Source organism: Entelurus aequoreus, linkage group LG02, assembly GCF_033978785.1.
Source record: "Entelurus aequoreus isolate RoL-2023_Sb linkage group LG02, RoL_Eaeq_v1.1, whole genome shotgun sequence".
Classification (NCBI taxonomy): domain Eukaryota; kingdom Metazoa; phylum Chordata; class Actinopteri; order Syngnathiformes; family Syngnathidae; genus Entelurus; species Entelurus aequoreus.
In genome coordinates, this window is record NC_084732.1 from 16,889,108 (window position 1) to 16,912,752 (window position 23,645).

Genomic DNA, 23,645 nt, shown 5'->3' on the forward strand with positions numbered 1-23,645 from the left:
GTCAAATTAGCTAACCTCAATGAACCCAAAAATACCTTAAAATAAGTATATTCTCACTAATAACAAGTGCACTTTTCTTGGTTGAAAAAAAAGAGACCTTTTTGCTCAAAATGTTGAAAAATATTCTTAAATTAAGTAAATGCTAGTGCCATTATCTTGACATAATGATATGCGCTCGGCATCATGATTTTTTTTTTCATGCTTGAAGTAAGAAATGATTACTTTAAAAAAGTAGTTTTATACTCGTGAGTGTTGATGACACAGCTTTGCAACAGTTGATATTCTAGTTTCAAGCATGTTTTACTCAATGTAGATCATCAAATCTCAGCAACAAGCTGTAATATCTTACTGAGATCATTTAGGACCAAAACACTTAAAACAAGTAAAACACTCTAACATAAAATCTGCTTAGTGAGAATAATGATCTTTTCAGACGGAAAATAAGCAAATATCACCCTTATTTGAGATATTTAATCTTACTTAGATTTTAGTTTTTGCAGTGTATGTTATGCAAAATTTCACCTTCTTGCAGGGATTTAGACAGTTTTCAGTAAGCACTGGTGGGTTTTGTGTGTCTGTAGCTTTAATGCTAATGAGCTGTGTGTGTCCGACAGGGTGTGTTTCCAAGAAGCGCGAGTGTGTTCTTTTTTTCCCCACTTTTGACATATGAAGAGTTCAGGTGCAAAAACAGATATCTTTATTTTCCTTGTTTTGAGTAAGTTAATGTTATTTCGTGGAGCTTTTCATCAAACAGATGTACGTTGCAATTGAATCGTTTCTTACCACCAAAATTATACTCACATTCATTACAAAAATGGAATTTTGGTAATTTTGTACAAATTCTGCAGAAAAAACAGGTAACTGCAAACTACATTTTTGTTGCAAGAACCGACTAATCCTACACTGCAAAAAGTCAGCGTTCAAAAACAAGAAAAAAAACAACTAAAATGAGGGGTATTTTATTTGAACTAAGCAAAATTATCTGCCAATAGAACAAGAAAATTCGGCTTGTCAAGACTTTCCGAAACAAGTAAAATTAGCTAACCTCAATGAACCCAAAAATACCTGAAAATAAGTATATTCTCACTAATAACAAGTGCACTTTTCTTGGTAGAAAAAAAAAGAGACCTTTTTGCTCAATATGTTGAAAAATATTCTTAAATTAAGCAAATGCTAGTGCCATTATCTTGACATAATGATATGCGCTCGGCATCATGATTTTTTTTTCATTTTTTAGTTTCAAGCATGTTTTACTCAATATAGGTCATCAAATCTCAGCAACAAGCTGTAATATCTTACTGAGATAGTTTAGGACCAAAACACTTAAAACAAGTAAAACACTCTAACATAAAATCTGCTTAGTGAGAAGAATTATCTTATCAGACAGAAAATAAATATCACCCTTATTTGAGATATTTCATCTTACTTAGATTTCAGTTTTTGCAGTGTATGTTATGCAAAATGTCACCTTCATGCAGGGATTTAGACCGTTTTTAGTAAGCACTGGTGGGTTTTGTGTGTCTGTAGCTTTAATGCTAATGAGCTGTGTGTGTCCGACAGTGTGTGTTTCCAAGATGCGCGAGTGTGTTCTTTTTTCCCCCACTTTTGACGTATGAAGAGTTCAGGTGCAAAAACAGATATCTTTATTTTCCTTGTTTTGAGTAAGTTAATGTTATTTTGTGGAGCTTTTCATTAAACAGATGTACGTTGCAATTGAATCGTTTCTTACCACCAAAATGACACTCACATTTATTACAAAAATGGAATTTTGGTAATGTTGTACAAATTCTGCAGAAAAAACAGGTAACTGCGAACTACATTTTTGTTGCAAGAACCGACTAATCGTACACTGCAAAAAGTCAGCGTTCAAAAACAAGAAAAAAAAACCAACTAAAATTAGGGGTATTTTATTTGAACTAAGCAAAATTATCTGCCAATAGAACAAGAAAATTTGGCTTGTCAAGACTTTCCGAAACAAGTAAAATTAGCTAACCTCAATGAACCCAAAAATACCTTAAAATAAGTATATTCTCACTAATAACAAGTGCACTTTTCTTGGTAGAAAAAAAAAGAGACATTTTTGCTCAATATGTTGAAAAATATTCTTAAATTAAGCAAATGCTAGTGCCATTATCTTGACATAATGATATGCGCTCGGCATAATGATTTGTTTTTTCATGCTTGAAGTAAGAAATTATTACTTTAAAAAAGTAGTTTTATACTTGTGAGTGTTGATGACACAGCTTTGCATCAGTTGATATTCTAGTTTCAAGCTTGTTTTACTCAATGTAGATCATCAAATCTCAGCAACAAGCTGTAATATCTTACTGAGATAGTTTAGGACCAAAACACTTAAAACAAGTAAAACACTCTAACATAAAATCTGCTTAGTGAGAATAGTTATCTTATCAGACAGAAAATAAATATCACCCTTATTTGAGATATTTCATCTTACTTAGATTTCAGTTTTTGCAGTTTGTGTTATGCAAAATGTCACCTTCATGCAGGGATTTAGACAGTTTTTAGTAAGCACTGGTGGGTTTTGTGTGTCTGTAGCTTTAATGCTAATGAGCTGTGTGTGTCCGACAGTGTGTGTTTCCAAGAAGCGCGAGTGTGTTCTTTTTTTTCCCACTTTTGACGTATGAAGAGTTCAAGTGCAAAAACAGATATCTTTATTTTCCTTGTTTTGAGTAAGTTAATGTTATTTTGTGGAGCTTTTCATCAAACAGATGTACGTTGCAATTGAATCGTTTCTTACAACTAAAATGAAACTCTCACATTTATTACAAAAATGTAATTTTGGTAATTTTGTACAAATTCTGCAGAAAAAACAGGTAACTCCAAACTACATTTTTGTTGCAAGAACCGACTAATCCTATACGTTGCCAGCCTAGCCCTAAAAATAAGTAAAAACTGATTTTTTTTCCCCCAGAGGAATGCTTAATGATTCCCGAGTGTGGCCACCGCTGCTGCTCACTGCTCCCCTCAGCTCCCAGGGGGTGAAACAAGGGGATGGGTCAAATGCAGAGGGTAATTTCACCACACCTAGTGTGTGTGTGACTATCAGTGGTACTTTAACTTTAACTTTAATACATCACTGTGATAAATCAATGTCATTAATTTCACTGATTTCAATCAAAGTTACTCGTTATTGATGCTTTAATTTAGTTACAATCGCGGCAAACATGAGCTCTGATGCTGGATGATGTCATCAAATGTCAAAGGACTGATTGGTCCTGATGCAAAGACAGAATGGCGCTTGTTGGTTTCTGCAGTAAATAGGAATATTCAACAGTGAAATGCGAATGATAAGTCGCTTTTGCGGAAAATTTTAATTTACCTCCTGGTAGAGAATGGTGTAAACCACAGGTGTCAAACTCAAGGCCCGCCAGATCTGGGCCGGCACATCAATTGGTGTGGTCTGCCACATCATTTTATGTGGTCTTTGACATCATTTAAAGTAGTCTGCCAGGTCATTTAATGTGGTCTTCTACATCAATTGGTGTGGTCTTCCACATCATTTAAAGTGGTCCGCAGCATCATTTAAAGTGGCCCGCCACATCATTCAACGTGGTGCGCCATGTCATTTTATGTGGTCTTCCACGTCATTCAATGTGGTCCACCACATAGTTTGATATGGTCTGCCGCATCATATGATGTGGTCTTCCACATCATTTAATGTGGTTTGCCACTATGTCAAATGATGTCATTTTCATTAAATGTGGTCCGCCACATAGTTTGATGTGGTCTTCCACATCATTTAATGTAGTCTTCCACACCATTTAATGTGGTTAAATTATTATTTATGTGGTCTGCTACATAATTTAAAGTCGCCTGCCTTGTCATTCAATGTGGTCCACCTCATCATTCAACGTGGTCTTCCACGTCATTCATTGTGGTCTGCCACATCATTTAAAGTGGCCCGCCACATCATTCAATGTGGTGTTCAACATCATTTAATATGGTCAACCACATAATTTTAAGTGGTCTGCCATGTCATTTAAAGTGGCCCGTCACATCATTCAATGTGGTCTTTCGCAGCATTTAAAGGGGTCCGTCACGTCATTGAAAGTGGGCCACCACGTCATTTGATGTGGTCAGCCACTTAATTTAAAGTGGTCCGCCATATCATTTAATGTGACCTTTCACATCATTCAATGTGGTCTGCCACGTCATTTAAAATGGCCCGCCACATCATTCAATGTGGTGTTCAACATCATTTAATATGGTCAACCACATAATTCTAAGTGGTCTGCCATATCACCATGTCAGTTTTTCTGACCTTTCACATCATTCAATGTGGTCTGCACATCATTTAAAGTGGCCCGCCACATCATTCAAAGTGGGCCGCCACATGATGCGGTCTTCCACTTCATTTAAAGTGGTCCGCAATGCCATTTAATGTGACCTTTCACATCATTCAACATGGTCTGCCACTTCAATTAATGTGGCCCGCCACATAATTTAATGTGGTCTTTCACATCATTCAATGTGGTCTGCCACTTCAATTAATGTGGCCCGCCACATCATTTAAGGTGGTCTTTCACATCATTTAATGTGGTCTGCCACTTCAATTAATGTGGGCCGCCACATCATTTAATGTGGTCTTTCACATCATTTTATGTGGTCTTTCACATCATTCAATGTGGTCTGCCACTTCAATTAATGTGACCCGCCACATCATTTAATGTGGTCTTTCACATCATTTAATGTGGTCTTTCACATCATTTAATGTGGTCTGCCACTTCAATTAATGTGGCCCGCCACATTATTTAATGTGGTCTTTCACATCATTTAATGTGGTCTTTCACATCATTCAATGTGGTCTTCCACATCATTTAAATTGGTCTGCCATGTCATTTAATGTGACCTTTCACATCATTCAATGTGGTCTGCCACTTCATAATGTGGCCCGCCACATCATTTAATGTGGTCTTTCACATCATACAATGTGGTCTTCCATATCATTTTACACATTGTGGCCCTGTGAGGGCAGCCATAATTGTGATGTGGCCCTCAATAAAAACAGGTTTGACCCCCCTTTGCTGTAACCTATCTAGTGGTACTCACAGCTCAAAATCGTCGGAATGGCGTTTATCGTTTTTTTGCGCCTGAACTCTTCACACACACTTCATCCATGCACTTGCCACATAAACGTGAGCCAAACTAACATAGCCATGTGAGCTACAGTGCTAACATTACATACACATTATAACAGCAACATCATGCTAGGTTGGCCTAAAATCGCTCACTTACCACGTCTGTCGCTTTTGGACGGGTAGCTGGAAGAGCTTTTAAGATGTGTAGCTAAGCCTGCTGCCTTTAAAGTGGTGAGTGTATGCATGTGGGTGGGCTCCATACTTGCCAAGCCTCCCGATTTTTCCGGGAGACTCCCGAATTTCAGTGCCCCTCCCGAAAATCTCCCGGGGCAACCATTCTCCCGAATTTCTCCCGATTTTCACCCGGACAACAATATTAAGGGCGTGCCGTGATGGCACTGCCTTCAGCGTCCTCTACAACCTGTCGACGCGTCCACTTTTTCACCATACAAACAGCGTGCCGACCCAGTTACATGTTGTATGCGGCTTCTGCATACACATGTAAGAGACTGCAAGACATACTTGATCAACAGCCATACAGGTCACACTGAGGGTGTGTGTATAAACAACTTTAATACTGTTACAAATATGCGCCACACTGTGAACCCACACCAAAACAAGAATGACAAGCACATTTCGGGAGAACATCCGCACCGTAACACAACATAAACACAACAGAACAAATACCCAGAATCCCTTGCATCCCTAACTCTTCCGGGCTACAATATACACCCCCGCTACCACCAAACCCCGGCCCCCAACCCCGCCCATTTCACCCCCCCCCCACACCTCAACCCCCCCCTCGTCTAGCTAATCTCGCATCAGAAGTGCTACCATGTTCTTCCTTAATAAGTGGAGCAAACAGGTGAGGGCAATTAGATTTTTCTCACTTTTGGACTTTAGGGACATATTACTGTTAGAACATTATTAAAAATGTTTACTTGGGTGTCCCACTTTTGATGATTTTGTACACTTTTAAGCTAATTAGACTCATATTAGGCAGCTCTGGCTTACGTGCAACAAATCTCCTCAAGGATCAGACAAAGGTTCATAGTGATTATTATCATGATTAGATAATGATCTCAAATGAATGCAAAATTTTACTCAGCATGACTCAGCTTTTCATTTTAAGCCTTTTGCCCAAATCCTGTCTGCTAGTTGGCCTCTCCCTCCTCCCCACTTAATGTGAGGTTTTATATGTGCTGCAAAAATCTAATCAGTCTCTTGAAACCCATTGAGCCCAATTTCTTCTTGTCCAGTCTCCATCAGCTAGGCTGCTCCGGAGAGTCGCGCTCCCTTTCTGAGCTCACCCTGGATGGGAACCCTGTAGCCGTGGAGACATGGTACAAGCAGGCCGTCCTGCGCTGTGTGCTTCACCTCCGACAGCTGGACATGAAGCGCATCACCGTAAGCATCACTCTTATGTCAAAGAATTGAGCCCAGTCAGGCGTTGGTGTGGACACCTACTGCCTATTTGCATGACTGCCGATGTTGTGATTCTCTGCATGCGATCTCTAAAATGTCCACTCCAGCACTCGTCAGCTTGACAACTGCAGCTGAAGCCAGGCAAGTCTCACCAAAGAGCTGTCAGAGTGTATGTTTTTGAAGTCGTCCCAGATGGAATACATTTGTCTCATCAAAGACTTTGTGTTGTATCGCCGGATTAGGGTTGGTCATTTCACGGAGATTTTAAAGCATTCATCGTCTTTCATTGGAATTATGTAAGATCAATGTCAGAATTTGATGTTGTTCCAACATTAGTCAACATTCTCATCATCACGTTTTAGAGTGTCCAGGTCTGAGCTTGCCTTTCGAGAAATCAGAAAGTCCCACCCACCTTTTCCTCCAAACACAACACATATACATGTATCTCTTTGTGCGTATTTTTCCAAGGTCTGTGTACCTGTTTTCATGACCCTTGCGGTCCCATAAGACCCTTTTTACACCCAGTTCATGTGGTCTGCAAGAACCTGTCAGCTGAGGTGACTGGATTAGCAGGCGATAGATAGCATCAGTGCTCCACAAGTCGACACATGTTTTAATAGCTAAATGTAAATGCTGTAGCTGAATGGCGGCCAACAGTTTTGTTCATTCCAAGTCATTACTTTAAGTGGGAAAGGAGATTTTACGATCATAAAATGCTCAGAACCGGGGACAGGACAATATGACCTGATGCAACATTCAGGGCCTGATCTAAGATCCCAAAAAACAACTGCTAAATAGCATGTGCAAACTATAAAATTGCGTGTTGCGGGTGATATACCAAGACTTTGTGTACAAATGTGAAGTGTTTTGAGTCTCTAAAAAAGCGCTACAAAAATCTAATCTGTTATCATTATTATTCTTATTATGATAACAAGTGCAAAGGTGGTGCGGACATACTTGCCAACCCTCCCAAATTTTCCGGGAGACTCCCGAATTTCAGTGCCTCTCCCAAAAATCTCCCGGGACAACCATTCTCCCGAATTTCTCTCGATTTCCAGCCGGACTTAAGGCATGCCCCCTCCAGGTCCGTGCGGACCTGAGTGAGGACAGCCTGTCGTCACGTCCGCTTGGCCAACCAAAAAGTAACCACAGAACACTATACCGTATAGTGTTCTGTGGTTACTTTTTGGTTGGCCAACGGTTTACGTTGTATTGCGCACCCTGACGGCAAGTGTGGGAGTCGGTTCTGAAGTATGAAGTAAAGGGACGTAACTTCGTCACCTCGCCTGGTTATTGACTCCAACCCAGAATATTACACTGCCCATACCTACGCTCCTTCAAAGGCTGTGCTACTGGCTGCAAAGCATTGCACTTTCAAATACAACAATGAGTAGAGAGGAGTGTTGTGTGTATATGTGTAAATAAATGAACACTGAAATTCAAGTATTTATTTTATTTACATATATATATATATATATATATATATATATATATATATATATATATATATATATATATATATATATATATATATATATATATATATATATATATATATATATATATATATATATATATATATATATAATAAAATACATGTATATATATATATATATAGCTAGAATTCACTGAAAGTCAAGTATTTATTTTATTTATATGTATATATATATATATATAAGAAATACTTGAAATACAGTGAATTCTAGCTATAACTACACTTCTCCCCCTTTAACCCCCCCACCCCCCCTGACCCCCAATCTCCCGAATTTGGAGGTCTCAAGGTTGGCAAGTATGGTATCCAATCACAGCGTAAGGCCAGCTAGAAGGCCTTACTGGCAACAACTTGTGATCTGATTGGCAATGGCAATTGTCTATCAACCGTATGTGTCCGTTCACTTACAGTGCACAGACGCCAGCATTGTTGATTCTGAAAGCTCCGGGCAAATTTCGTACAGCATGGCAACATAAGTTAGCTGAATTCTGATTGGATGAAAACTCTAACCTAAAAACAGCAGCACTGGAAGGAGCATAATATGACATAAAGAGAATATGAATACTTTTAGATTGAGATGTCCGATAATCTCGGACTGCCGATATTATCGTCCGATAAATGCTTTAAAATGTAATATCGGAAATTATCGGTATCGGTTTCAAAGTTATTGGTATCGGTTTCAAAAAGTAACATTTATGACTTTTTAAAACGCGGCTGTGTACACGGACGTAGGGAGAAGTACAGGGCACCAATAAACCTTAAAGGCACTGCCTTTGCGTGCCGGCCCAGTCACATAATATCTACGGCTTTTCACACACACAAGTGAATGCAAGGCATACTTGGTCAACAGCCATACAGGTCACACTGAGGGTGAATGTATAAACAACTTTAACACTGTTGCAAAAATGCGCCACACTGTGAACCCACACCAAACAAGAATGACAAACACATTTCGGGAGAACATCCGCACCGTAACACAACATAAACACAACAGAACAAATACCCAGAACCCCTTGCAGCACTAACTCTTCCGGGACGCTACAATATACACCCCCGCTCTCAGGGAGAGCATGTCCCAAATTCCAAGCTGCTGTTTTGAGGCATGTTAAAAAAAATAATGCACTTTGTGACTTCAATAATAAATATGGCAGTGCCATGTTGGCATTTTTGGTATAATAAAGGTTATTTATTTTGGAAAACCTTGTTACATTGTTTAATGCATTCAGTGGGGCATCACAACAAAATTAGGCATAATAATGTGTTAATTCCACGACTGTATATATCGGTATCGGTAATTAAGAGTTGGACAATATCGGAATATCGGATATCGGCAAAAAAGCCATTATCGGACATCTCTACTTTTAGATGTTTAGGGAAAGTAAAATAAAAATGTATTTTATCTTTAATTATGATCATGATTTCTGCTTATGTTAGGCCAGCAGAGAAGGCCTTGCTGGCCCTGACGGCACACCACTGCTGAAATGTGACATGTATCCTGTGAGACTGGGTGGGACTATTATTGATGGAACCCCAACAAGCATAATCGTTGTGCCCAAAACTTAGTGGGGGGGCACCTAAACAAAGAGAGTATTCTTAGTGAAAAATGGCATTCTCTGAAATCAATGCGGTATTGATTTGTGCCACCAAACAGAACACAGGTTAGTTTCTGTTTCTTTATTTTGAAGCAACACGGCAGCTCCACATCTTAATAACTTGCCACTGGCAGACAGCCATGTCATTGTTTTTAATGACGGCAGAATTTCGCCGCAAGCCCTGTCTCGCGCTGTCGCCGACTGTCACAGCTTCACATTGCTCGACGCCAGCGCACACACAGATTGTGGCTGGCAGCGTTGCATTCTGGGAGTATTGGCTATCCCCGACAGCAGGGCAGCTGGCTTGATCCGAGACAGAAAATCAGACAGATAATCCTGTGATGTTGCTGCATCGCTCCCCTCCCTCAGCAAGTGGTCCAATTCCGGACGCCACAGCAGCAGCAGCATCTTTTTTTTTCGTGGTATAATAATTAAGAAGTCGGAAGCAAGCCGTATTCTCACCTCGCTGGCTTTATTTGTTTGTTGCTTTGTAGGAGGAGGATCGGCGCATGGCTGGTGTTCAAGCTCGGAAAGAGGAGGAGAAGAGGAAGGAGAGTCAAAAGCAGACCATTCATAAGGTACATGTTCTTATAATCTCTCTTTTACCGCACCAACATCACATCCTTATTTATTTTAGCCAGTGACTTTCAGTTTTTCTTACTTAGAAAACGAATCAAAATATAATCTATTGAAGGTTTTTCTTTACATTCTTAACTGCCATACAAGTACTACCAGAGTAGTAGCCAAACATGTACTCAAGTAACTTAGAGAAGTTTATTTTAGAGCAGCGCTTCTCAAACGCGATGGTGCAATGAGGTGTCAGGGGGGGCATGAGGGGCAAGGGACTTCAAGTTTTAGCGTCTTTTTCATTCTTGAACGATACACACGCCTGCAGCAAGGTGGCAGCATTGCTTGAATCAAACAACAGGTTAAACCAGGAACTATGACCAAGTATACATTATATCAGATCTGGGCAAATTAAGGCCCGGGGGCCCGTTAAGCTTTTTAATCTGGCCCACCGGACATTCCCCCCAATTGTTTTTAGATCTTTAAGATTTAATCTGTAGCTGCCATTATGATGTGCAGTGATGTTTTAAAATGACCATAAGTCTTGAACTATACAAAGTATTTCAATGGTTGGAATCTGCGCTTTTGCATGATATACTAGTTACTATGGTAATTTTTATTTTTATTATTTTATTTTTTTAGCCTTTATTTAAAGGCCTACTGAAATGAGATTTTCTTATTCAAACGGGGATAGCAGGTCCATTCTATGTGTCATACTTGATCATTTCGTGATATTGCCATATTTTTGCTGAAAGGATTTAGTAGAGAACATCGACGATAAAGTTCGCAACTTTTGGTCGCTGACAAAAAAAAGCCTTGCCTATACCGGAAGTAGCGTGACGTCACAGGAGGTAGGATTCCTCACAATTCCCCGTTGTTTACAATGGAGCGAGAGAGATTCGGACCGAGAAAGCGACGATTACCCCATTAATTTGAACGAGGATGAAAGATTTGTGGATGAGGAAAGTGAGAGTGAAGTATTAGAGGGCAGTGGAAGTGATTCAGATAGGGAATATGCTGTGAGAGGCGGGTGGGACCTGATATTCAGCTGGGAATGACTAAAACAGTAAATAAACACAAGACATATATATATACTCTATTAGCCACAACACAACCAGGCTTATATTTAAAATGCCACAAATTAATCCCGCATAACAAACACCTCCCCCCTCCCGTCCATATAACCCGCCAATACAAGTCAAACACCCGCACAACACACTCAATCCCACAGCCCAAAGTACCGTTCACCTCCGCAAAGTTCATACAGCACATATATTTCCCCAAAGTTACGTACGTGACATGCACATAGCGGCACGCACGTACGGGCAAGCGATCAAATGTTTGGAAGCCGCAGCTGCGTACTCACGGTACCGCGTATCCAACTCAAAGTCCTCCTGGTAAGAGTCTCTGTTGTCCCAGTTCTCCACAAGCATGCGTATCCAACTCAAAGTCCTCCTGGTAAGAGTCTCTGTTGTCCCAGTTCTCCACAGGCCAATGGTAAAGCTTGACTGTCATATGTCGGGAGTGTAAACAATGAAACACCGGCTACGTGTTTGTGTTGCTGCGGCCGCTAATACACCGCTTCCCACCTACAGCTTTCTTCTTTGCTGTCTCCATTGTTCATTAAACAAATTGCAAAAGATTCACCAACACAGATGTCCAGAATACTTTGGAATTTTGCGATGAAAACAGACGACTTAATAGCTGGCCACAATGTTGTCCCAAAATATCCGCTACAATCCGTGACGTCACACGCAAACGTCATCATACCGAGACGTTTTCAGCAGGATATTACGCGGGAAATTTAAAATTGCACTTTACTAAACTAACCCGGCCGTATTGGCATGTGTTGCAATGTTAAGATTTCCTCATTGATATATAAACTATCAGACTGCGTGGTCGGTAGTAGTGGGTTTCAGTAGGCCTTTAACTAGGTAAAATCCCATTGAGATCTTGCAAGGGAGACCTGGCCAAGAGGGCAGCAGCAAGGTTACATTAAAAACAGCAAACAACACGTAAAACATCAAAATTACAACATTAAAACATGAATTTAAGTCACAGCAGCTCAGACGAGGCACCAAGCAGTGTGGGTGGGGAGCGTTTCCACAGAGTGTTTCCAGAGCGACCAGCCTGAAATGCGGGTGTCAGGGACAGAGGCGGAAGGAGATTTTTACAACAAAGTTCTAGAGCTGAGTCATGTATCAGATTGTAGGTGTATTTTTTTTTTTAACCCTTCACGTTCATATTTCGCTGTGTTTGTTGTATTTTTGTTGCGTTTGGCTTGATTGTAAAATACGTCAATGGAGAAGGGGTATGACGTTCATATGTTGTCAATATTCAGTGTTTTATCGTTCATAGTTAAAAATTTAAAACCCACATTCTTTATTTTCATGTTTATTCTAGGTGTCTCATTCAGTAAACAAATTCAAAATTCCATTCCATTTTTGAAGGCGGTCTGTCATAATGTTTTTAGCATTCAATCAGGCATTATTGTGAGGTTTTGTTTTGTTTGTTTTCGTCCAAATTTGGCCCCCAAAGTCAAAATAATTGCCCAGGCCTGCATTACATATACTTAACCCTTCAGTTTACCGATAATGAGGACATACAAAAATGATCATTGTCAGGTTTAGAATTTCAACATAGCTGGGTTGTATATGACGTCATATCCGTTTTTCTTCTTCGCGACTTCATTCGCACGATGGTCAAGCAGCTTGAGCATAGTTTTAAAACACGTGAGAGAGAGTGTCTAGTTTGAGCAGAAAATTACGTATTGCTGTTCTGTTTTTGGGTGTTCCTGTCGTTTAAATAGAGAGATAGGAAAGAGCTTTCATAAAGTTCCGAATAAGTGGTTCATAAAGGTAATCAAGTCAGGGAAAAAACGAAAGTGCGTCAAAGGGAAATGGCTCCTAAAAATGTGCTTGTCTCTGCAGCGATCACTTTGTACAAAACCCAAAACCAGGGAAGTTTGCACATTGTGTAAATCATAAATATAGACAGAATATAATGATTTGCAAATCCTTTTCAACTTGTATTCAATTGAATAGACTGCAAAGACAGGATATTTAATGTTCGAACTGAGAAACTTGTTTTTTTTTTGCATATAATCATTAACTTAGAATTTAATGGCAGCAACACATTGCAAAAAAGTTGGTACAGGGCCATTTTTACCACTGTGTTACATGGCCTTTCCTTTTAACAACACTCAGTGTTTTGGGAACTGAGGAGACCAATTTTTGAAGCTTTTCAGGTGGAATTCTTTCCCATTCTTGCTTGATGTACAGCTTAAGTTGTTCAACAGTCCGGGGTCTCTGTTGTGGTATTTTACGCTTCATATTGCACCACACATTTTCAATGGGGTGTACAGGTCTGGACTACAGGCAGGCCAGTCTAGTACCCGCACTCTTTTACTATGAAGGCACGCTGTTGTAACACGTGGCTTGGCATTGTCTTGCTGAAATAAGCAGGGGCGTCCATGATAATATTGCTTGGATGGCCTCCCTGGTGAGGTGTTTCGAGCATGTTCATCCGGGAGGAGGCCTCGGGACTGACCTAGGACACATTGGAGGGACTATGTCTCACAGCTGGTCTGGGAACACCTCGGTGAACCCTTCTGTCGAACTAGAAGTTGAAAGTCTGGGCATCTCCGCTTAGACTGCTGCCCTCATGACTCGGACTCGGATAAGCGGCGTAAAAATGGATGGATGGACATTGCTGAACAACAGGGGCATACACAGCTAGATGAGACAAAACATGAACTTCACACCATAAAAACAACTGCAGACATGAATTGTAGATGACAGACTAATATTTGCAGCAGGAAATCAACTGCAAACAAACTTGTCCTTTTTCTCAGTAGCGTCACGATCACAGCAGCACGGCACTCGTTATGTCAATCCAATACGTTACTTAGCGATGCACAAATAAATCCAACTTTGTCTTTTACTTAATTAATGCTTAATTTGTGGACCCCTCAGATGTAAAGACATGATGTGTCTCCACTCTTTTCTTCTCTAAATCCGTGCGTGTCAGAGGAAGTGAGGTTGTAGCGAGCAGTCACGTCTTGGTGATGATAAATGGTTTAAATCTTTAAAAAATATATTTTTCTTAGGAGTGTAAAAATCCACTCCAAATCCATTTTAAATATGTTTTTCATGATCGCTTATATACGTGCCTCAAAATCTTCCAAAATTTGCACTGATTTAGGTAAACAAACAGTAGCCTAATGTGGCTTTCGACCGTCTCCTAACACCCGCAAGTTAAAGTACCAATTATTGTCATACACACACGAGGTGTGGCGAAATTATTCTCTGCATTTGACCCATCACCCTTGATCACCCCCTGGGAGGTGAGGGGAGCAGTGGGCAGCAGCGGTGGCCGCGCCCGGGAATCATTTTTGGTGATTTAACCCCCAATTCTAACCCGTGATGCTGAGTGTCAAGCAGGGAGGTAATGGGTCCCATTTTTATAGTCTTTGGTATGACTCGGCCGGGGTTTGAACTCACAACCTACCGATCTCAGGGCGGACACTCTAACCACTAGGCCACTGTCCTTTTTCCCAACTCAGGCTTTTGGGGTTTTTCCATGCCTGAGTTTCAGATCAGGGGAAGTCGTTATGGTTTGTGAAGCCCTTTGAGACACTTGTGATTAAGAGCTATATAACTAAACTGTGATTGATTGTGACAGAAAACAAATGAGAACCACTGAGCTACGGGGAGGACATGTTACACAGACTTTGACCATGTACTTGAGTTATTAAAGGTATTTTCCAAAAGTTTTATCATCATTAGATCAGTACACCTTATATATTGGGGCGGGTGTGATACGGTGTTCATGGGGAGAGTGAGAAAACAATACACAGGTCTTCAGCTAGGTAGTAGTTTGTACAGATAAAATAATAAATTAATACTATCAGGTTCTCAATCGTATTTTAATTTAGGAGGGGCGCAAAATTTTTTTTTTTCCCGATGGATGACAAGACAAAAAAATTACTGAGACGCAGTAGAGTAATATGACTCAAGTAAAACTAATTAACTAACTAATCCAAATAATTAATTGAGTAAGTATTCAGTGAAATACCGTAGTCGGTGTGTGTGTAAGAGACAGAGAGCCCCTACGGTGGTGTGGCTCGGTTGATAGAGCGGACGTGCCAGTAACTTGCGGGTTCGATCCTCGCTTATGCCATCCTAGTCACTGCCGTTGTGTCCTTGGGCATAACACTTTATGCTCCCAGTGCCACCCCCACTGGTGTAGCTTAAATGTAGCTTAAAGATGACGATAATGGGTTTTACATGTAAAGCACTTTGAGTGTCGGGAGAAAAGCGCCGTATAAATATAATTCGCTTCACTACTAGACTACAGAACGGGTATGTACTACAAAAGATACACATTTGACAGTCACTGAACAGCTAAAAACATAAAAAAAACCATTTCTGTGTTGAAGTGGAATTCCTGCAGGCTGAAATGTGGATATTTCTTCTGACACAGATGACAGCACATGGTATAAATCTTGTTTTTCATAGTTACGTTTTGTGTTTAGTACGAGTGTGATCATGTGACTGCCAAGCACCGTTTGATTGGTGAAAAGGAGTCAAAAGCCACCAGTGCGGGTTTAAGGGGGGAGGAGTATATTTATAGCTAGAATTCACTGAAATTCAAGTATTTCATATATATATATATATATATATATATATATATATATATATATATATATATATATATATATATATATATATATATATATATATACTACCGTTCAAAAGTTTGGGGTCACATTGAAATGTCCTTATTTTTGAAGGAAAAGCACTGTACTTTTCAATGAAGATAACTTTAAACTAGTGTTAACATTGCTAATGTGGTAAATGACTATTCTAGCTGCAAATGTCTGGTTTTTGGTGCAATATCTACATAGGTGTATAGAGGCCCATTTCCAGCAACTATCACTCCAGTGTTGTAATGGTACAATGTGTTTGCTCATTGGCTCAGAAGGCTAATTGATGATTAGAAAACCCTTGTGCAATCATGTTCACACATCTGAAAAAAGTTTAGCTCGTTACAGAAGCTAGAAAACTGACCTTCCTTTGAGCAGATTGAGTTTCTGGAGCATCACATTTGTGGGGTCAATTAAACGCTCAAAATGGCCAGAAAAAGAGAACTTTCATCTGAAACTCGACAGTCTATTCTTGTTCTTAGAAATGAAGGCTATTCCACTAAATTGTTTGGGTGACCCCAAACTTTTGAACGGTAGTGTATATATAAATAAAATAAATACTTGAATTTCAGTGTTAATTTATTTACACATATACACACACATAAAAGTCTGATCTACAAAATGTGCAGGCAGCATACCCCTTCCCCTTCGAGCTGTCCTGGATGAACTGAAATAATTTTTTCCAATCATTTTGGAACTTGCAAGCATACTTCTTCTTACTCGTCGTCGCCATGTCTCTTCTTCGTTCTTCTGCTTCGTCTCTGTTATGTTTTTGGACATTACTACTTGCCGTAGTTTTGAAGCAATGCATGATGGGAATCCGGATGTTGTGTGTCAGTGTATTACCGTGCCGGCTGGAATAAACACACGCTGAGAAATAGCTCCGTGCCTGCCTACTTTATGGGTTATATATAAACCTATGGATAACGGAGACATATATAATAGTCTCCTTTTCAGGTGAGAGAGGACGCTAAAGGCAGTGCCTTTAAGGCACGCCCCCAATATTGTTGTCCGGGTGGAAATCGGGAGAAATTCGGGAGAATGGTTGCTGAAGGGCACTGAAATTCGGGAGTCTCCCGGGAAAATCGGGAGGGTTGGCAAGTACGATGCCTGCTGGAAGAAGAAGTTTCTCTGCCAAGCAAACGTCTTTGCAAGCAGTAATTAATAGATTATAAATAGGTATGATGACGCAAAATAGTTAAAACTGTCCTCAGTGGCTCGCTCTACATTCCACATCATCTCATTGAAGACGTTCTAGCATAAATATTTTGTTTGTGAGGATCGCCTCGTTCCGCCTGAGAGACGCTCCTCCTGCTCATTTCAGCTAATCCCTGAAAAGCCACTGTAGATACCGTGGTTCACCATGGGCGCTGCGGACTTGTTTGAGTTTTCAACTCTGACTCACCTCGTCATCAGGGAGTGGTACATTCCAGACCTGAGAGCCTCAAAACCAGGCGGAGATACGTGACACAGTAGAAGGGCAACCGCTGTCATGGAAGAATATTTAGTGTTAATGCCACAAAGTCCACCTGGTATAGCATTCAGTATGTCTGCAAAGCACAAGCTATTAGGTTGCCTTTGACGGGGACAGGCCGCTATACGTCCTTTGTGGTTTTGCTTAAGGCGACTGCCACTTGAGACCGTCACTGGTGTATGTGTGTGTGTGTGTGTGTCTTCCAGGAGAAGCGACGTCTAGCCATCCGTAATGCGGCTCAGCAGTGGGAGGGTGTCATCGCCTGCCTGGAGCTGCCATCGACAAATGGCGGCAAAGAAGAGGTCAGCCCGGAGAACAGCCCCGCCCACTGCCCGACGCAGACCAATGGGCTGCCTCAGGAGCCTTCGCCCGATGAGCCAAGGTGGGCCTGACCATATTAATATTAATAGAATTTCACTTCCTGTGTATAGTCTAAGGTGTCCAAACTTTTTCCACTGATGGCCGCACACGGAAAAATTAAAGCATGTGGGGGCCATTTTGATATTTTTCATTTTCGAACCATAACAAAACATATCCATTTTTTATTTATTCTACCTCTAGGGGTCCCGGGGACCATAAAGGGTCTCAGTCATTAAAATGTTAAAAATAAGTCAGATTATTATTTTTTTTTAATTATTTAACGCTTACAGTAAATCTCTATATCAACTTCAAGTTGATATAAAGCAGGGGTCACCAACCTTTTTGAAAGCAAGAGCTACTTCTTGGGTACTGATTAATGCGAAGGGCTACCAGTTTGATACACACGTAAATAAATTGCCAGAAATAGCCAATTTGCTCAATTTACCTTTAACTCTATGTTATTATTAATAATTAATGATATTTACACTTAATTGAACGGTTTAAAAGAGGAGAAAACACGAAAAAAATTACAGTTCAATTTTGAAACATAGTTTGTCTTCAATTTCGACTCTTTAAAATTCAAAATTCAACCGAAAAAAAGAAGAGAAAAACTTAAAAAAATAATTTATGGCACTTTTATGGAACATCATTAGTAATATTTCCTGATTAAGATTAATTTTAGAATTTTGATTATATGTTTTAAATAGGTTAAAATCCAATCTACACTTTGTTAGAGGATATAGCAAATTGGACCAAGCTATATTTCTAACAAAGACAAATGACTATTTTTTCTAGATTTTCCAGAACAAAAATTAAAAAAAAAAATGCAAAAGACTTTGAAATAAGATTTCAATTTGATTCTACAGATTTTCTGGATTTGCCAGAATAATTTTTTTTGAATTTTAATCATAATAAGTTTGAAGAAATATTTCACGAATATTCTTCGTCGGAAAAATAGAAGCTAAAATGAAGAATTAAATTAAAATGTATTTATTATTCTTTACAATAAAAATTTTTTTTTACTTGAACATTGATTTAAATTGTCAGGAAAGAAAAGGTAGGAATTTAAAAAGTAAAAAGGTATATGTGTTTAAAAATCCTAAAATCATTTTTAAGGTTGTATTTTTTCTGTAAAATTGTCTTTCTGAAAGTTATAAGAAACAAAGTAAAAAAATGAATGAATTTATTTAAACAAGTGAAGACCAAGTCTTTAAAATATTTTCTTGGATTTTCAAATTCTATTTGAGTTTTGTCTCTCTTAGAATTAAAAATGTCGGGCAAAGCGAGACCAACTTGCTAGTAAATAAATCAAATTTAAAAAATAGATGCAGCTCACTGGTAAGTGCTGCTATTTGAGCTATTTTTAGAACAGGCCGGCGGGCTACTCATCTGGTCCTTACGGGCTACCTGGTGCCCGCGGGCACCGCGTTGGTGACCCCTGATATAAAGTAATACAAATTTAAAAAAAAGTTTTATGGCTTTTCTGTCAAAAACAACTTAGTTTTTTTTATAGTAAAACTGAAATATGCAGTATTTAGTAATTAGAGCCCTAAAAGATCAATAATGCAGGACACCATTGATTTTAATTATTTCATATTTTTGAGTAATCACAGTGAAAAGATAAATAAAATATCACTAATCAAATCAAATCAAATCAACTTTATTTATAAAGCACATTTAAAATGTACCACAGGGGTAGCCAAAGTGCTGTACCATGGGCAGGTTAAAAGCTAATACGAGAACCGAGCTAACACAACACAACACAAACAGAACACGATAAAAAATAAATAAATAAAATATAAAAACATAAAAACAGGTTCACAGCAGGTGTATTATGGGGCGCCATTGCAGGATGGATATCACTCAGTGTTAAAAGCCATGGAATAAAAGTATGTTTTTAAGAGAGATTTAAAAACAGGAAGAGAGGAGGCTTGTCTAACACTCAGAGGTAGGTCGTTCCAGAGCTTGGGAGCAGCAGCAGCGAAAGCTCTGTCACCTCTAAGCTTCAGCCTTGTGTCCGGGACCGTCAGTAGCAGCTGATCGGCTGATCTTAGGGATCGGGTGGGGCAGTAAGGCTGAAGGAGGTCGGAGAGATATGTTGGTGCGAGGTTGTTTAGACATTTAAAAACAAATAAAAGGAGTTTAAAATTGATTCTGTAACGCACAGGGAGCCAGTGAAGGGACGCTAATATAGGGGTGATGTGCTCACGTCTGCGGGTCTGTCACTAAATATATTTGGGATCCAAAAGGTGCCCCACTCATAAAGTGATACATTTTTATTAGGTTTTTCTTTTAGTTTCAACACTTAAGTTACGAGATCAACTTCAGATATGTCTGTCGATTTTATGCTGGAACTATTATTTTGTTTGTTTTATGCGCTTTTGTCAAAGAAAACTTTGATGTTTTTATATGGCTACTACACAATATATGCAATATTTACCACATAAAACATTTTAAAGTGAAATATTTGAAGTAATTGGAGCCCTGAAAATAATTCATTATAACATGGATTTTTTGTCATTATTTTTTTTTTTGAGCAATGGCAAAAAAAGAAAAATTAAGAAAGACAAAAGAAGAAAAAAAACAGCCTGCATGGCAGCTTTTGTGTCAACATTGCAACTTTTTCTCATTAGATTTCACCTCAGTCCACTTTTTTTAATGTTCTTTTTTATTTTTACAATAGTATTTCCAGAATGTGTGGCGGGCCGGTAAACGATTAGCTGCGGGCCGCAAATGGCCCCCGGGCCGCACTTTGGACACCCCTGGTCTAGGGATACGTCTCATTTGTTGGAGGTCTTTTACGGTGTTTTCGCCACACGTAGTAACAGGAAGGGAAAATGATCTGTTCCAGGGTCAAACTGAAAACATCCCAAAATCCTCTGACATCCGTAACTGCCACAAAGGTTACAGTTTGTCTTTTTCAATTGCGTGAAATGTGTTTTATAGTAGACTTAGACTTTGACAAACTTTATTGATCCACAAGGGAAATTGTTCCTAGTATCTACCAAAGTTTAATGTGAGCAACTGGATTATTTTTGTTTGTTGAAGATGCTCCAGTGTTGCATCCATTCAACTTTTGTGGATTACATGACCTGATGACTGACACACATTTGTTGTTAGACACCCCATAGTGTCACTATCATAAAGTGTAGTGTCACTATTATAAAGTGTAGTGTCACTATCATAAAGTGTAATGTCACTATCATAAAGTGTAATGTCACTATCATAAAGTGTAGTGTCACTATTATAAAGTGTAGTGTCACTATCATAAAGTGTAATGTTACTATCAATAAGTGTAATGTCACTATTATGAAGTGTAATGTTACTATCATAAAGTGTACTGTCACTATTATGAAGGGTAATATTACTATCATAGAGTGTACTGTCACTATTATGAAGGGTAATGTTACTATCATAAAGTGTAACGTCACTATCATAAAGTGTAATGTCACTATTATGAAGGGTAATGTTACTATCATAAAGTGTAATGTTACTATCAATAAGTGTAATGTCACTATTATGAAGTGTAATGTTACTATCATAAAGTGTACTGTCACTATTATGAAGGGTAATATTACTATCATAGAGTGTACTGTCACTATTATGAAGGGTAATGTTACTATCATAAAGTGTAATGTCACTATTATGAAGGGTAAAATTACTATCATAAAGTGTAATGTCACTATTATGAGGGGTAATATTACTATCATAGAGTGTAATGTCACTATTATAAAGTGTAATGTTACTATCATAAAGTGTAATGTCACTATTATGAAGTGGAATGTTACTATCATAAAGTGTAATGTCACTATTATGAAGGGTAATGTTATTATCATAAAGTGTAATGTTACTATCATAAAGTGTAATGTCACTATTATGAAGGGTAATGTTACTATCATAAAGTGTAATGTCACTATTATGAAGGGTAATGTTACTATCATAGAGTGTAATGTCACTATTATGAAGGGTAATGTTACTATCATAAAGTGTAATGTTACTATTATGAAGGGTAATGTTATTATCATAAAGTGTAATGTTACTATCATAAAGTGTAATGTCACTATTATGAAGGGTAATGTTACTATCATAAAGTGTAATGTCACTATTATGAAGGGTAATGTTACTATCATAGAGTGTAATGTCACTATTATGAAGGGTAATGTTACTATCATAAAGTGTAATGTCACTATTATGAAGGGTAATGTTACTATCATAAAGTGTAATGTCACTATTATGAAGAGTAATGTTACTGTCATAAAGTGTAATGTCACTCTTATGAAGGGTAATGTTACTATCATAAAGTGTAATGTTGCTATCATAAAGTGTAATGTCACTATTATGAAGGGTAATGTTACTATCATAAAGTGTAATGTCACTATTATAAAGGGTAATGTTACTATCATTAAGTGTAATGTTACTATCATAAAGTGTAATGTCACTATTATGAAGGGTAATGTTACTATCATAAAGTGTAATGTTACTATCATAAAGTGTAGTGTCACCATCATAAGGTGTTGTGTCTTTATTATGAAGTGTCGTATCTTTATGATTAAGTGTAGTTTATATCATAAAATATAATGTCTTTATGATAAAGTCTAGTGTCACCATAACAAAATGTCATGCCACTATCATTAAGTGTTGCATCAGTTTTATAAAGTGTAGTGTCATAATCATGAGGTGTAATGTCACTATCATGAAGTCTAGTGTCACTATCATAAAGTGTAACGCCACATTAATTTTACTATCATAAAGTGTAACGCCACGTTAATTTTACTATCATAAAGTGTAACGCCACTATTTAAGTGTAGCGTGAGTTTTATAAGTTGTAGTGTCACTATCATAAAGTGTAGTGTCACGGTAATAAAAATGCGGAACAAAGTGCCTCCCCTAACAGCTCAATGTACTTTGCATACTTTTGTCTGTAAACGGCTTCCACGATGTACTCTCACACAGCCACACCAGCTGCCATTCGGTACATACGTACGTAATCTCTGCTTGATGTCCTCCATCAGGCGCATAAGTCCAGGTGCTGCACCAGAACGTGTCATGTGTGGTGGACCCGAGAACAGATTCCGCACCAACAGCCGTCCAAACAGCCCAAGAGATCCAAAGTAAGGCAACAATTTCATCAATTTCACGTTGTGTAAATGGTCAATAAAAACAGAATACAATGATTTGCAAATCCTTTTCAACTTATATTTAATTGAATAGACTGCAAAGACAAGATATTTAATGTTTGAACCAAGAAACTTTTTTTGTTTGTTGCAAATAATCATTAACTTAGAATTTATTGGCAGCAACAAATTGCAAAAAAGTTGGCACAGGGGCATTTTGACCACTGTGTTACATGGCCTTTCCTTTTAACAACACTCAGTAAACGTTTGGGAACTAAGGAGACACATTTTTGAAGTTTTTCAGGTGGATTTCTTTCCTATTCTTGCTTGATGTACAGCTTAAGTTGTTCAACAGTCCGGGGGTCTCCGTTGTGGTATTTTAGGCAGGCCAGTCTAGTACCCGCACTCTTTTACTAGGAAGCCACGCTGTTGTAACACATGCAGAATGTGGCTTGGCATTGTCTTGCTGAAATGAGCAGGGGCGTCCATGAAAAAGACATCGCTTGAATGGCAACATATGTTGCTCCAAAACCCGTATGTACCTTTCAGCATTAATGGGGCCTTCACAGATGTGTAAGTTACCCATGCCTTGGGCACTAATACACCCACATACCTGGCTTTTGGACTTTGCACCTATAACAGTCTGTATGGTTCTCTTCTTCAAGACATCCACAGTTCCAAAAACAATTTGAAATGTGGACTTGTCAGACCACAGAACACTTTTCCACTTTGCATCAGTCCATCTTAGATGAGCTCGGGCCTCGCGAAGCCGGCGGCGTTTCTGGGTGTTGTTGATAAATGGCTTTCGCTTTGCA

General features: G+C 38.8%; 1 protein-coding gene across 1 annotated transcript in view; it reads left to right on the plus strand.

Annotated features, from left to right (window-relative positions):
- The window catches only part of LOC133631213 (leucine-rich repeat-containing protein 49), a 94,679-nt gene that overhangs the window by 43,594 nt on the left and 27,440 nt on the right, over positions 1–23,645 (plus strand). Inside the window, exons 10-13 of the mRNA XM_062023375.1 lie at positions 6,359–6,506; positions 10,103–10,186; positions 17,563–17,738; positions 22,729–22,827. Of these exons, the coding sequence (XP_061879359.1) occupies positions 6,359–6,506; positions 10,103–10,186; positions 17,563–17,738; positions 22,729–22,827 (507 nt within the window). The remainder of the gene's footprint in view (positions 1–6,358; positions 6,507–10,102; positions 10,187–17,562; positions 17,739–22,728; positions 22,828–23,645) is intronic.